General features: G+C 47.5%; 1 protein-coding gene across 1 annotated transcript in view; it reads right to left on the bottom strand.

Moving 5' to 3' along the window:
- setd2 (SET domain containing 2, histone lysine methyltransferase) overlaps positions 1–16,210 on the bottom strand; it is a 42,003-nt gene that overhangs the window by 8,769 nt on the left and 17,024 nt on the right. Inside the window, 12 exon segments of the mRNA XM_064946678.1 lie at positions 4,180–4,297; positions 5,097–5,245; positions 5,666–5,791; positions 5,966–6,172; positions 6,427–7,075; positions 7,865–8,110; positions 8,112–8,187; positions 8,316–8,364; positions 8,457–9,893; positions 10,106–10,234; positions 10,577–10,711; positions 12,671–12,821. Of these exon segments, the coding sequence (XP_064802750.1) occupies positions 4,180–4,297; positions 5,097–5,245; positions 5,666–5,791; positions 5,966–6,172; positions 6,427–7,075; positions 7,865–8,110; positions 8,112–8,187; positions 8,316–8,364; positions 8,457–9,893; positions 10,106–10,234; positions 10,577–10,711; positions 12,671–12,821 (3,472 nt within the window).

The raw sequence follows: 16,210 nt of genomic DNA on the forward strand, positions 1-16,210 counted from the left end.
CCACTCCCACAAAGAGGGCCTCAACATGGCAGTCACACATACACCCAGGCTAACAGGCCCAACCCCCACTCTTACACTAGCCCAAGCCAATGGCATGTACCAGATGCTCAGCAGGTTCTGCTCACACTTACTGGTCTGAGGCCAAACCACACGATTAACAACATTGGACACTTTATGGAACACAAAGCCTTCACTATCTCATCCTGGAATATCCAAGGCCTGAGGTCATCTGCCTTTGGCCTAAAGAGCAGGAACCCAGACTTCACTAAAGAAATACAGACATTGTCATCCTACAAGAAACACGGTATAGAGATGGACTCAGTGGTTACCCTCTAGGTTACAGAGAGCTGGTAGTGCCATCCACCAAACTACCAGGTCTGAAACAGGGATGGGTCTCAGGGGCTTTGCTTATTTGGTATAGAGCAGACCTAACTCACTCTCTTAAATTAATCAAAACAGGAACATTTTATATTTGGCTAAAAATTCAAAAGGAAATTAACTAAACAGAGAAAAACATCCTACTGTGTGCTACCTATACCCCCCTACTAGAATACCAATACTTTAATGCAGACAGCTTCTCCCTCCTGGAGGGGGAAATCAATCATTTCCAGGCCCAGGGACATGTACTAATTTGTGTCAACAAACACCTACCCGGAAGTGACAGCATTCCCTTCCCTATCCTTATAACCCCCTAGGCACAACTACGACAATCTAACCAACAAAACTCCTGCAGCTCTGTCACACGGTTGGTATATACACATAGTCCATGGTAGGCGTCGAGGAGACTCCTATGGTAGGTACACCTACAGCTCATCTCTTGGCAGTAGTACCGTAGACTACTTTATCACTGACCTCAACCCAGAGTCTCTCAGAGCGTTCAGTCAGCCCACTGACACCCCTATCAGATCGCAGCAAAATCACAGTCTATTTGAAAAGAGCAATACTCAATCATGAAGCATCAAAGCCAAAGCAACTGAATAATATTAAGAAATGCTATAGATGGAAGGAAAGTAGTGTGGAAAAGTAACCAAAAAAACAAATTAGGCAAATTCAATCCCTGTTAGACAACTGCCCGGACAAAATGTAATAGTGAGTAGAAAACAAACCGTATATCTCAGCTCCCCTATCAAATCAAAACTGTCAAGACAACCTAAGAAAAGTAGCAACAATGACAAATGGTTTGATGAAGCAAAAAAACCTAAATAAAGAAATTGAGAAACCTATCCAACCAAAACCAGAAAACCTGAGCCTACGCCTTCACTATGGTGAATCACTAAAACAATACAGAAATACACTACGGAAAAAGAAGGAACAGCACGTCTGAAATCAGCTCAATGTAATTGAAGAATCCATAGAATCTAACCACTTCTGGGAAAATGCTAAAGAAACAACATGAAGAGCCATCTATCCAAAAACAGAGATGTGTCGATAAACCACTTCTCCAATCCTTTTGGCTCTATAACAGCTAAATGACTTAAATGTAAATGTAAATAACAAAGAACAGCAAAAACATATACATGATCAAATACAAATCTTAGAATCAACTATTAAAAGACTACCAGAACCCACTGGATTCTCCAATTACATTGAATGAACTACAGGACAAAATACAAACCCTCCAACCCAAAAAGGCCTGTGGTGTTGACAGTATCCTAAATTAAATTATAAAATATACAGACCACAAATTCCAATTGATATGCGTCAACAACAACCTTGGGAAAATCGTCTGCATTATCATCAACAACAGACTTGTACATTTCCTCAGTGAAAACAATGTAGTGAGGAAATGTCATATTGGCTTTTTACCAAATGACCGTACGACAGACCACGTATTCATCCTACACACCCCACTTGACAAACAAACCTAAACAAAGGCAGTTCTCATGCTTTGTTGATTTCAAAAAAGCCTTCCACTCAATTTGGCATGAGGGTCTGCTATACAAACTGATGGAAAGTGGTGTTGGGGGGGGGAAACATACAACATTATAAAGTCCATGTACACAAAACAACAAGTGTGATAAAATTGGCAACACACACACACACATTTCTTTCCACAGGGCCATGGGCTAAGACAGGGATGCAGCTTAAGCCCCACCCGCTTCAACATATGCCTCAACGAATTGGCAAGGACACTAGAACAGTCTGTGGCACCCGGTCTCACCCTACTAGAATCTGAAGTCAAATGTCTACTGTTTGCTGATGATCTGTGCTTCTGTCCCCAACCAAGGAGGGACTACAGCAGCACCTAGATCTTCTGCACAGATTCTGTCAGACCTGGGGCCCCGACAGAAAATCTCAGTAAGACAAAAATAATGGTGTTCCAAAAAAGGTCCAGTTGCCAAGACCAGAAATACAAATTACATATAGACACCGTTGCCCTAGAGCACACAAAAAACTATACATACCACGGCCTAAACATCAGCGCCACAGGTAACTTCCACAAAGCTGTGAACGATCTGAGAGACAAGAAGGGCCTTCTTTGCCATCAAAAGGAACTTAAATTCAACATACCAATTAAGATCTGACTAAAAAAAAATATACTTGAATCAAAAAGCCCTTTATGGTTGTGAGGTTTGGGGTCCGCTCACCAACCTAGAATTCACAAAATGGGACGAATACCAAATTGAGACTCCACATGCAGAATTCTGAAAAGATATCCTCGGTGTACAACGTAAAACACCAAATAATGCATGCAGATCGGAGCAGGAATGATATGTGGGTTGGATCTTGTAGCTCCTAAACCTAGTTCACCCTTACCTTCAGATGTTGATGAAGATGTGTGGGTTGATTTAACAGCTCCTAAACCTAGTTCACCCTTACCTTCAGATGTTGATGAAGATGTGTGGGTTGATTTAACAGCTCCTAAACCTAGTTCACCATTTACTTTCAGATGTTGATGAAGCGTTTTAAAGATGTGATTCACTGCATCAAATCAACTGCATCTGCAGCTAGAGTTATAGTGTCTGTCTACATCCCAAATGGAACCCTCACCCCTATGTAGTGCACTACTTTAGACCAGGACACATAGGATAGTGGTGCACTATGTAAGGAATAGGGTGCCATTTTAGGATGTAGCCTCTGTATGACACTCCAGACTAGAGGCCCTTCGGGGGGGTGATTTTCTCTCCCAGGAGAGGAACCACAGCTGAAAATACTCCCTTTTGCAACATGTTCAATTAACCGATGGGAGGAACACCATCATCATGTTTGACACGCAAACATTCCAGGAAGCAAACCAAGCTCAAATATTTTTGCTTTCGCACCGATGAGTTAGACTAGATCTGTTTTTCACACCATCATCTATTAGAAAAACCTCTCGTGTCCAAAAACCACAACGCAATGTAATGGATATTATAGCAGGGTTTCTACTCCTAGACTCACACAACTAGGGGCTCGGACCTAAAAGACTGTATATGGAACTCTGCTGACCATGTATGACCATAGTCCCGTGGACAAATGACACCTTGGTCCCTGGACAGTGCACTACATTTGACTAGTGTGAATGTGTGAATCTGATTCAACCGTGAGTCATGAGATATGGGCCCTATTCAAATACCTTAATAACCACCTACCCGCCCAACCTTCCGTCCTTCCTTGAGGAAATCACTGACCTACCAGTCAGATTGGTGAAAGTAATGAGATGGAAGGAAGCCATGTTTTCATCTATCAACTAACATTCAGATCAGTGCCCACGTCTCCATCCAACCTTCTTATACGAGGAAAGTACTTGTCGGATATTGTTGTTGTTGTCATGACAGGTCTGATGGAAACAAAATACTCTCGACAAGGTGAGATCTTTGTGCGTCAATAAAATGAATAACGCGAGAAATGTCGTCAGAAATGCTTTTCTGCTCAGATATTGATATAATAACCATTATATGGAAGAGAACTTGGAGTCATGCGATGACATGTTGTGTGGTCCTCCCACTACGACTGGTCAGGAACGCCTGCAGTTTATTAGGCTGCAGATGAAATAAATGATTCACTTCACAGGGTGGTGAGCTTGATGCTCCTTTACAATAAACATCCAGAGAAGACCATCAATAGAGTTGAAAATGAGACGGAATCCCATTTAACTAGAATTTAAAACCGCAAAAAAGTATTTAATGTGATTATATCAAGGAAGGAAGGATGCATTTGAACGGCCTTGGCCTGTGTGTTTTCAGGGTCAAAGGTCACCTTGGAGGGGTTCTCGTCGTAGGTGGGTGTCCCCAGGTCCATCTCAGCCTCGTGGTCTAAGCTGTGAGAGTCTTCGCTGACCCCGTCCCAGCTGCTGGGAGGATCCCACTGGGTCTGCCTGTAGGAGGGAGGGGTTAGATACACAGTAAGACACACAATACCAGGAGGACAAACGCAGCCAGACACACAGAGCTAGTCAGACCGACAAGCTGACAGATACACACACAGTCACAAACGCAGCCAGACACACAGAGCTAGTCAGACATGTGCAGTCAGACCGACAAGCTGACAGATACACACACAGTCACAAACGCAGCCAGACACACAGAGCTAGTCAGACATGTGCAGTCAGACCGACAAGCTGACAGATACACACACAGTCACAAATGCAGCCAGACACACAGAGCTAGTCAGACATGTGCAGTCAGAGCGACAAGCTAACAGATACACACACAGTCACAAACACAGCCAGATACACAGAGCTAGTCAGACCGACAAGCTGACAGATACACACACAGTCACAAACACAGCCAGATACACAGAGCTAGTCAGAGCGACAAGCTAACAGATACACACACAGTCACAAACACAGCCAGATACACAGAGCTAGTCAGACATGTGCAGTCAGACCGACAAGGTGACAGATACACACACAGTCACAAACACAGCCAGACACACAGAGCTAGTCAGACCGACAAGCTGACAGATACACACACAGTCACAAACACAGCCAGACACACAGAGCTAGTCAGACATGTGCAGTCAGCGACAAGCTGACAGATACACACACAGTCACAAACACAGCCAGACACACAGAGCTAGTCAGACATGTGCAGTCAGACAGACAAGGTGACAGATACACACACAGTCACAAACGCAGACGGGCAGAGACCCGGGCAGAGACCCGGGCAGCCTACCTGGTGATGACGTGATAATAGTAGATCTTTCCCTCTCCATCCCGCGCTACCTTCCAGCTGGGGGGCAGGACGATGGTTTTGGGTTTGGGAGGAGAGGGAGGGGGCAGGTCTATCATACTGTTGGGGACTAACAGAGTGTTGGGCATCTCCTGCACAGAGGAAGAGAGGCAGGTGAAAAGGCAGGACCTCTCCTCTAGTGGTTAGAAAACAACTGTTTATGAGGCCTTCATCATGATAAAAAACATAGTATGAAACTGCTGGACAAGAATCAAGACGACTATCACGTTGATACACTGCCTCCCCCTTGTGGTAGCTTGGGGAAGGGTACGGCCAGACAGAGTTGGTGTATGAGGGAGTGAGAATGTTTTTGTCTTGTTTTTTTTCAATGGAGTCATCCGCTGACGGATGATGGACAACCGAGAGGATGAGCAACATGTCGACCTTTGTGAGTCTGCAACTAGTCTGGAAGCCATTGACTTTGTGTGAAGTTTAAACAGACAACTACGGACAACGATTAATGCATATATTTCATCCGTGTTCATGCGTCTGGGTCTGGCTGGAGGCCTTACCTGCTGGACAGTCTGTGAGGTGACGATGGTAGTGACCGTACCCCCCTGCTGAACCACCACTCCTTGCTGGTGACCTGTGTACACCGGCTGACCATGGAGGTAGTTGGCAGCCGGATCAGCGTAGGCCTGGCCAGAACAGGGTTGACAGATCACACAGAGATCACACAGATACTCAGAGAGAGAGACCTTCTGATCTCGTCATGAAACAGGTATTTTCTTCATGCGTTGTTTGAAAGCCTCTATCTACGAAGGGCGATATGTGTTGAGTGTTCATGTACACCGTGCAGTGCGTGTGCCTACCTGCAGGACAGGTGTGTTAGCCTGTGGATAGGCCGTGGGGATACTGTAGATGGTCTGACAGGGCTGGCCCTGGTAGTAGATGGCTGTCTGGGTGGGAGGTGGTGCTGGGACAACCTGGTACTGTGGTGCTACCTGGGTCTGTACCGTCACAGCCTGCTGGGTGGTAGGGTCCCACAGCGTGGCGTAACTCCCCTGGCCCGCCGACACCTACAACAATAATATAGGACGTTTGGAGTTAGGGGACCAGACGGAATTTGCAACTTGCACCGATGCGGCCAATTAAAAGTGTTTACTCGCACAGTCAAGTCAAAGGGACCAAACGAGACCAATGGAGCTATTGAATAATAATGAATTTTATTTACAGCGCTTTTCAAAACACCAAAAGTCACTTTACAATAAAAAAATCAAATCAAATCTAATAAATCAATAATAAACTGATGAGAAATGGAAAAGTAAAGCACCTGAGGAGGCGCTGCCACGGCTGACAGGACGCCTCCACCCGGGTCCTGGCCCGCCACGCTGGGCTGCTGGGCATACTGCTGGGCGGAGCCGGGGTGAAGCTCCAGAGGCCGAGTGGGTTGGTGGATGTGTTGGGAGAGGCTGGAGAGGTGAGAGACTGGAGGGGGCTGGGAGGTAGAGGAGGGAGAGGTCATGCCCAGCTCGGTGATCAGAGCCTGGGGAGGGGTCTGCTCCAAGACCAGAGTGGCTGGGACCAGGGGCTCCACGGGAGGGGTAGGCAGCAGCACCTTGCCTGCGTTGGGGTTGACGGGGTCCACGTAGGTTTGGAGGGGGTAGCCGGGGGGGTAGTGGATGAAGCCAGCTGGGCTGGTATTGTAGGTCAGGGCTGCATCGTAGGCGAGAGTCTGGAGCTGCTGCTGCCGCTGTTGTTGTTGTTGATGTAGCTGTTGTTGTTGATGTAGCTGTTGTTGTTGATGTAGCTGTTGTTGTTGATGTAGCTGCTGTTGTTGATGTTGTTGTAACTGTTGTTGTTTCTGGACCTCGCGCTGGGCCACCTCCTGCTCAAACAGCTTCCTGCGCTCCTCTGTGGACAGCTTGGTGCGTTCCTTGGTGATGGAACGGGTTTTCTTACTGCTGCAAGCCAGGTCAAACCTAGAAACACACAGTCAATACTACTGTCTACAGAGATCAACACAACAGACATTTCTACAAGTTAACAACAGTTTTGGTATGCGTCCCAAATGGCTCCCTATTCAGTACACTACTTTTAACTAAAGCCCTATGGGACCCTATTCAGTACATTACTTTTAACCAGAGCCCTATGGGACACTATTCAGTACATTACTTTTAACCAGAGCCCTATGGGACACTATTCAGTACATTACTTTTAACCAGAGCCCTATGGGACACTATTCAGTACATTACTTTTAACCAGAGCCCTATGGGACACTATTCAGTACACTACTTTTACAGCCCTATGGGACACTATTTAACTTTTAACCCTATGGGACCCTATTCAGTACACTACTTTTAACCAGAGCCCTATGGGACCCTATTCAGTACACTACTTTTAACCAGAGCCCTATGGGACACTATTCAGTACACTAGTTTTAACTAAAGCCCTATGGGACCCTATTCAGTACACTACTTTTAACCAGAGCCCTATGGGACCCTATTCAGTACACTACTTTTAACCAGAGCCCTATGGGACCCTATTCAGTACACTACTTTTAACCAGAGCCCTATGGGACCCTATTCAGTACACTACTTTTGGGAAAAGGGTGCAATTTGAAAAGGAGCCTAAAGTCATCATGAGTTTTGTTTCTAAAACTGTGGAAGTTTTCTAGAATGATTCAGAAAGTCCATTCAGCCCTACAGTCAAAGGACATGTGATCATTCATAGCTCGTCAGTCTATATGTTGGTGTTCCAGCCAGTCCTACCGGTCCTCCTGTCTCCTGCTGCTCCTCTCGTATGCTGAGGGCGGTGGGGAGGTAGAGGCACGTCTCCGCCGTCTCTCTGTGCTGCGGGGTGTCTTCTCAGAGTCTCTGTCCCAGTCTCTCTCTCTCTCCCGGTCTCTCTCCCAATCCCTGTCCCTTTCTCTGTCACGCTCCCGGTCACGTTCCCTGTCCCGTTCTCTTTCCCGATCTCGTTCCCTGTCCCTGTCCCTCTCCCTGTCCCGCTCCCTCCCTCTCACGTTCCCTCTCACGTTCCCGGCTGCCGGAAGGGGTGCGAGCCGGAGCAGCGTCTCGGTCTCGACTACGATCTGTATACGTGGAACAATCGAAACAGGTTAAAGCCTCACCAACGGTAGGCTGTCAGCACCTTACACTGTAACAGGTGTGGACACAGACCTGGTGAGAGAAAGAGCAGGAGAGAGGGGCAGAGGCCTACCGTGTATCTCTTTCTCCACCTGGCTCTTCTTGGGGATCCTGTACACCTCCTGAAGGATGAGTCACACACCACACATGTAAATAACAATAAACTCAGTGTGTGTGTGTGTGTGTTTATTTATTGATCAGTGCTTGTCCTTGCCTTCAGGTCCTTCCAGCTGTCCAGCAGCCTAGCAGCCATGTCTCCTATATCCACAGCACTGAGCAGGGCTTCCTGGCTCCTCTCGCTCTCTACATCAGACACACCCTCCTCCTCATCCTGCGAGGGCGTCCCCACCGCCGCAGGCTCCACGGGGACCACCGGAGGGGGAGGTGGGGGGGCCTCCGAGGCAGGGGTCACTACCTGGGCAGCGTCCTCAGTGCCAGGGGCCACCTGGCCTGGATGTTCCTGGCTGCCTGGAGTCTTTTCTGTATCTTCAGTCCCAGTCTCTGCTGTGGTCGTCTCCTCTTCCTTCTTCTCCTCAGCAGGCTGCTCCGCTGAAGGGGTCTCAGTATCTTCCGTCTGAACTGGCTGAATATGTGATGATTCCTGGACCTCCACGTTGGCCTGCTCTCCTGCCACAACCTCCCTCTCCTCCACTGACTGACTTGCCTGCTGCTGCTCCTCCTCCTCTCTGTTCTCCTTCTGTCCCTCACTCCACTCATCTTTCACCTCTTCGTCACCACCCTTCTCATTCACCTCCTCCTGATCTGTAGTGTCTTGGCTCTCCGCTTGGGGTTCTGTGATCTCCATGGTCTCCACCACCTCCTCTGGTGTCTCCTTCAGCTCTGTGACTGGCTCTTCTGTCGGCTCCTCTGTTGTGGGAGTCTGAGCCTGGACCTCAACCACCAGCTCTGTGACTGGCTCTTCTGTCAGCTCCTCTGTTGTGGGAGTCTGAGTCTGGACCTCAACCACCAGCTCTGTGACTGGCTCTTCTGTCAGCTCCTCTGTTGTGGGAGTCTGAGCCTGGACCTCAACCACCAGCTCTGTGACTGGCTCTTCTGTCAGCTCCTCTGTTGTGGGAGTCTGAGTCTGGACCTCAACCACCAGCTCTGTGACTGGCTCTTCTGTCAGCTCCTCTGTTGTGGGAGTCTGAGTCTGGACCTCAACCACCAGCTCTGTGACTGGCTCTTCTGGCAGCTCCTCTGTTGTGGGAGTCTGAGCCTGGACCTCAACCACCAGCTCTGTCTTGGACTGTTTGCTGCTCTCCACTGGAGGCTCAGATCGCGAGACCTCCTCATCCTCCATCTCCTCTTCATCCTCCTCTTCCTCCTCCTTACCGTCCGAGGCCTTGCTGGCGTCCGACATGGCGCTGTCCAGGCTGTTCTCGCTGATCTTGAGGCGACGGTAAACGGCCCGTTTGGGAGTGTCGCTGTCCAACTCAGGGCCCAGTTTGGCGACGGGGGCAGAGGACCCGTCGGGAGTGTTGAGAGGGGTCTGGGCGCGAGACATGTTCTCACTGGAGTAGCCGTCCTGTTCGGCCCCGGGGGCCTGGGGGAGGGAGTGTGTTTGGGCCCAGCGCTGGATGAGGCTCAGGACATGACTCTCCTCCAACATGTTCTTAGTGGAGATAGGCAGCGCTGACAGGGTCTTCATGATCTGGAGACACAGGGAATAGTCAGTTGGTTACAACACACACCTTGTTTTGATATTCCTAGGACCTTTGAATTAAAACAATCTGAATTGGTTTATTCTGAAGTGCATTCTCATATAGATTCAGTGATCATGGTTGTCATGATCACAAGTGTGAGGGATGAGCAACCGACTTTAAATATACATTTTTATGGACCCCGAACGGATTTAATTGTCACCTGAAACTGCAGTTTGATGTTGTTGACACTGTTGCCCTTGGCTTCAGAGAGCTCTACCATGAAGATCCACAGTAGAGACAGACCGTGATGGTCCAGGAACTGCTTCAGACAGGATGGGCTCTGGGTATCCTGTTCATACACAACCACCAAGTCAACATTATGGTAGAGAATCCCTCCACACAATAACACAGTACACAGACATCCCCAATACAATACACCCTCCACACAATATAACAACTTATTAAATCACATTTTATTTGTCACATACATACTAAATAAAACAAGCAACTGAAATAAAATGTTTGTCCCAAATGACCAGGGCCTATAAATATATACATCTATAAATATAGTGCACTATAAATGACCAGGGCCTATAAATATATACATCTATAAATATAGTGCACTATAAATGACCAGGGCCATCCCAGACAGCCAGTGTTAATTGGTGGTGGGGGGGTCAGGTGTGCTTACTTGGATAAGTTTGAGGCAGATGAGTTTCTGCTCCATGGTCTCCACTCTGACCATCAGCCTGCAGAGAGACACCACCTCCTTCTCATCATACAGACCCTCCCCGTTCTCCAGCAGAGCCTCTAGTTCCTCGTCCACCTGGAGACACAGCAGACCAGCATTAACACACTGAGCAGTAAGAGACCAGCATTAACCCACTGAGCAGTAAGAGACCAGCATTAACACACTGACCAGTAAGAGACCAGCATTAACACACTGACCAGTAAGAGACCAGCATTAACCCACTGAGGAGTAAGAGACCAGCATTAACACTGACCAGTAACAGACCAGCATTAACACACTGACCAGTAAGAGACCAGCATTAACACTGACCAGTAACAGACCAGCATTAACACTGACCAGTAAGAGACCAGCATTAACACACTGACCAGTAAGAGACCAGCATTAACACACTGAGCAGTAAGAGACCAGCATTAACACTGACCAGTAACAAACCAGCATTAACACTGACCAGTAACAGACCAGCATTAACACTGACCAGTAACAAACCAGCATTAACACACTGACCAGTAAGAGACCAGCATTAACACACTGACCAGTAACAGACCAGCAGTAACACTCAGCATCAGCAGTAACAAACAGTAGTTTTTTACTACACTTGTAGCTTTTGCCAGCGTGAGCAGAGCATAAGGCACTTTATCAAGTGTTCTCTGGCCTGAATCGTGCCAAATTCTTGAAAATAGGACAGCGGAGCGAATTTTTTTACGATGAGCCACTTGAGCCTCCTATGCCAAGGTTTCATTGAACATGAATGGGAGAGTCTCACGCTCAGCAGCAGTTAGTGTGGCTCTATCAAGACCACAGATAATCCATTCAACGTACTCAACACAGAACTGACCAAACGACTACTTCTCTGCAAACCTGAGACAAGCAGCTTTCATGGTGATGGGGGGGGGGGGGGGGGTTAAAATTGCCGGTCCTTTTGTGTTCAGTAGCAGTGTTATTTATGGAAAGGAGAAGACACTGGAGCTCTCAGAACAATTAGCCTAAAGCTAGTACAAGCCTGACCCCTATCTGCCTCTCTGGACCATGTCAGCGCCTCAAATGGCACCATTCCCTATATAGTGCACACTTTTGACCAGAGCACTGGTTAAAAAGTAGTGCACTGAATAGGGAATAGGGTGCCATTTGGGACACAGCTCATCACTGCTGGGGGTTTCAGCAGATCATCCGATCAGAGGTATGAAATAACTACATGCCACTGTAGTTCATCTATTGGCCTGAGTTTAAAGATGAACTCAATGGCACGTCAGACTATGTTGAATTAATCTACCAGTTACAAATTGGACTATTATGGGTCAACAGCAAAAAAAAAAAAGTGTGGAATCCTAACTACCAGGGTGAAAACATAAACCGAGATCGCAGGGGAAGAGAACAGATTGGAGCGTCGGCAGTTGTATTTCAAATGAGTTGAATTCTATATTTACACACTAGAAGGTTGGGATAATACTGTGAAAATTATGATTATGCAATTTTAGTGAAATAGCTGTTTGAAAAGGCTGAAATTTCAGCCCAGCTTGGTGGGATAATGGTTTGTCCTCCCGGGTGACACTACACCAGGCGGTAAATTAGTTAACTGACAAATAAGAAAGAGTTCCAAACTTCTCCTCTCCACCCAGTCCACTCCCAATCAAAAACAGTCCTAGCTACATTCTTGCTGGAGTAATTGCTCTTCGCTAAGAAGCTATTGTTTGTTTTTTTTTGACCATTTTAAATTGAAAACAATCACAGTAAGGTATTTAATTGTTACCTCAGAAATGATTTGATATTGAGATAAAAACAGGTGCATTGGCCCTTTAAATATTCACTATGGTTGATAGTGACATGAACTCCACAACAGGTCACTTCCCCAACTGCTTTTCAAGTGATGGCTATTCAGACACAGGCAGTCCTCGGTTCGCAACATGTTGATCACTTCTTTGTATTGAAGAATCCCCAGATGTCCTACTTATTCCAGGAATCTTCCAAAACAGCATTTATGGAAAACCTGGGACTCTTGGGGGGAGTGCCATTACCAAACCTGACCCACACACTCACCGTAGTGAGTGCATTGCTCACGGAGGTGTCCTTCTTGCGAGGGCGCTCTTTCTTCATCTTCCCTGCCGCTGCTCTTACACTGACCCTGTTCTCCCCGCCCAGGAAGCCTCGGCAGCTGGGAGCCCCACAGAAGCACTTCTGGGCCTCTTTCCTGGCGTGTACAGAGGAGGAGGAGTAAAAACCCTACACCAAAGCTATGTGGTCGGTCCAGAGAGCAACAGGGCTTAATAATGTATCGTTGTGTTTTCAATGACTACAACAGCAGGGTGACGTATTAGAACAGACAAACATTGATATGTTACAACAGACAGTTAAAATCCAAAGAGAGAATCTGCATCCTAAATGGCATCCTATGGGTCTTGGTCAAAAATGGCTCACTAAAAAGGGAATAGGGTGCCATTTGGGACAAAAGTAGGAGACACACTAACCCCTACCTCTGGTAATCAAAGGGAGAGAGACACTAACCCCTACCTCTGGTAATCAAAGGGAGAGAGACACTAACCCCTACCTCTGGTAATCAAAGGGAGAGAGACACTAACCCCTACCTCTGGTAATCAAAGGGAGAGAGACACTAACCCCTACCTCTGGTAATCAAAGGGAGAGAGACACTAACCCCTACCTCTGGTAATCAAAGGGAGAGAGACACTAACCCCTACCTCTGGTAATCAAAGGGAGAGACACTAACCCCTACCTCTGGTAATCAAAGGGAGAGAGACACTAACCCCTACCTCTGGTAATCAAAGGGAGAGAGACACTAACCCCTACCTCTGGTAATCAAAGGGAGAGAGACACTAACCCCTACCTCTGGTAATCAAAGGGAGAGAGACACTAACCCCTACCTCTGGTAATCAAAGGGAGAGAGACACTAACCCCTACCTCTGGAACTGGTAATCAAAGAGAGAGAAAGACACTAACCCCTACCTCTGGAACTGGTAATCAAAGAGAGAGAGAGACACTAACCCCTACCTCTGGAACTGGTAATCAAAGAGAGAGAGAGACACTAACCCCTACCTCTGGAACTGGTAATCAAAGAGAGAGAGACACTAACCCCTACCTCTGGAACTGGTAATCAAAGGGAGAGAGACACTAACCCCTACCTCTGGAACTGGTAATCAAAGAGAGAGAGAGACACTAACCCCTACCTCTGGAACTGGTAATCAAAGGGAGACACTAACCCCTACCTCTGGAACTGGTAATCAAAGAGAGAGAGAGAGAGAGAGAGAGAGAGAGAGACACTAACCCCTACCTCTGGAACTGGTAATCAAAGGGAGAGAGACACTAACCCCTACCTCTGGTAATCAAAGGGAGAGAGACACTAACCCCTACCTCTGGTAATCAAAGGGAGAGAGACACTAACCCCTACCTCTGGTAATCAAAGGGAGAGAGCCACTAACCCCTACCTCTGGTAATCAAAGGGAGAGAGCCACTAACCCCTACCTCTGGTAATCAAAGGGAGAGAGACACTAACCCCTACCTCTGGAACTGGTAATCAAAGAGAGAGACACTAACCCCTACCTCTGGAACTGGTAATCAAAGGGAGAGAGAGACTAACCCCTACCTCTGGAACTGGTAATCAAAGGGAGAGAGACACTAACCCCTACCTCTGGTAATCAAAGGGAGAGAGACACTAACCCCTACCTCTGGAACTGGTAATCAAAGGGAGAGAGACACTAACCCCTACCTCTGGAACTGGTAATCAAAGGGAGAGAGAGACTAACCCCTACCTCTGGAACTGGTAATCAAAGGGTGAGAGACACTAACCCCTACCTCTGGTAATCAAAGGGAGAGAGACACTAACCCCTACCTCTGGTAATCAAAGGGAGAGAGCCACTAACCCCTACCTCTGGTAATCAAAGGGAGAGAGCCACTAACCCCTACCTCTGGAACTGGTAATCAAAGGGAGAGAGCCACTAACCCCTACCTCTGGAACTGGTAATCAAAGGGAGAGAGACACTAACCCCTACCTCTGGAACTGGTAATCAAAGGGTGAGAGACACTAACCCCTACCTCTGGAACTGGTAATCAAAGAGAGAGAGACACTAACCCCTACCTCTGGAACTGGTAATCAAAGGGAGAGAGACACTAACCCCTACCTCTGGAACTGGTAATCAAAGGGAGAGAGACACGAACCCATATCTCTGGAACTGGTAATCAAAGAGAGAGACACACTAACCCCTACCTCTGGAACTGGTAATCAAAGGGAGAGAGACACTAACCCCTACCTCTGGAACTGGTAATCAAAGGGAGAGAGACACTAACCCCTACCTCTGGAACTGGTAATCAAAGGGAGAGAGACACTAACCCCTACCTCTGGTAATCAAAGGGAGAGAGACACTAACCCCTACCTCTGGTAATCAAAGGGAGAGAGACACTAACCCCTACCTCTGGTAATCAAAGGGAGAGAGACACTAACCCCTACCTCTGGTAATCAAAGGGAGAGAGACACTAACCCCTACCTCTGGTAATCAAAGGGAGAGAGACACTAACCCCTACCTCTGGTAATCAAAGGGAGAGAGACACTAACCCCTACCTCTGGTAATCAAAGGGAGAGAGACACTAACCCCTACCTCTGGAACTGGTAATCAAAGGGAGAGAGACACTAACCCCTACCTCTGGTAATCAAAGGGAGAGAGCCACTAACCCCTACCTCTGGAACTGGTAATCAAAGGGAGAGAGACACTAACCCCTACCTCTGGTAATCAAAGGGAGAGAGACACTAACCCCTACCTCTGGAACTGGTAATCAAAGGGAGAGAGACACTAACCCCTACCTCTGGAACTGGTAATCAAAGGGAGAGAGACACTAACCCCTACCTCTGGAACTGGTAATCAAAGGGAGAGAGACACTAACCCCTACCTCTGGTAATCAAAGGGAGAGAGACACTAACCCCTACCTCTGGTAATCAAAGGGAGAGAGACACTAACCCCTACCTCTGGTAATCAAAGGGAGAGAGACACTAACCCCTACCTCTGGTAATCAAAGGGAGAGAGACACTAACCCCTACCTCTGGTAATCAAAGGGAGAGACACTAACCCCTACCTCTGGAACTGGTAATCAAAGGGAGAGAGACACTAACCCCTACCTCTGGTAATCAAAGGGAGAGAGCCACTAACCCCTACCTCTGGAACTGGTAATCAAAGGGAGAGAGACACTAACCCCTACCTCTGGTAATCAAAGGGAGAGAGACACTAACCCCTACCTCTGGTAATCAAAGGGAGAGAGACACTAACCCCTACCTCTGGAACTGGTAATCAAAGGGAGAGAGACACTAACCCCTACCTCTGGAACTGGTAATCAAAGGGAGAGAGACACTAACCCATATCTCTGGAACTGGTAATCAAAGGGAGAGAGACACTAACCCCTACCTCTGGAACTGGTAATCAAAGGGAGAGAGACACTAACCCCTACCTCTGGAACTGGTAATCAAAGGGAGAGAGACACTAACCCCTACCTCTGGTAATCAAAGGGAGAGAGACACTAACCCCTACCTCTGGTAATCAAAGGGAGAGAGACACTAACCCCTACCTCTGGTAATCAAAG

This window comes from Oncorhynchus masou, chromosome 29 (assembly GCF_036934945.1).
Source record: "Oncorhynchus masou masou isolate Uvic2021 chromosome 29, UVic_Omas_1.1, whole genome shotgun sequence".
Taxonomy (NCBI): domain Eukaryota; kingdom Metazoa; phylum Chordata; class Actinopteri; order Salmoniformes; family Salmonidae; genus Oncorhynchus; species Oncorhynchus masou.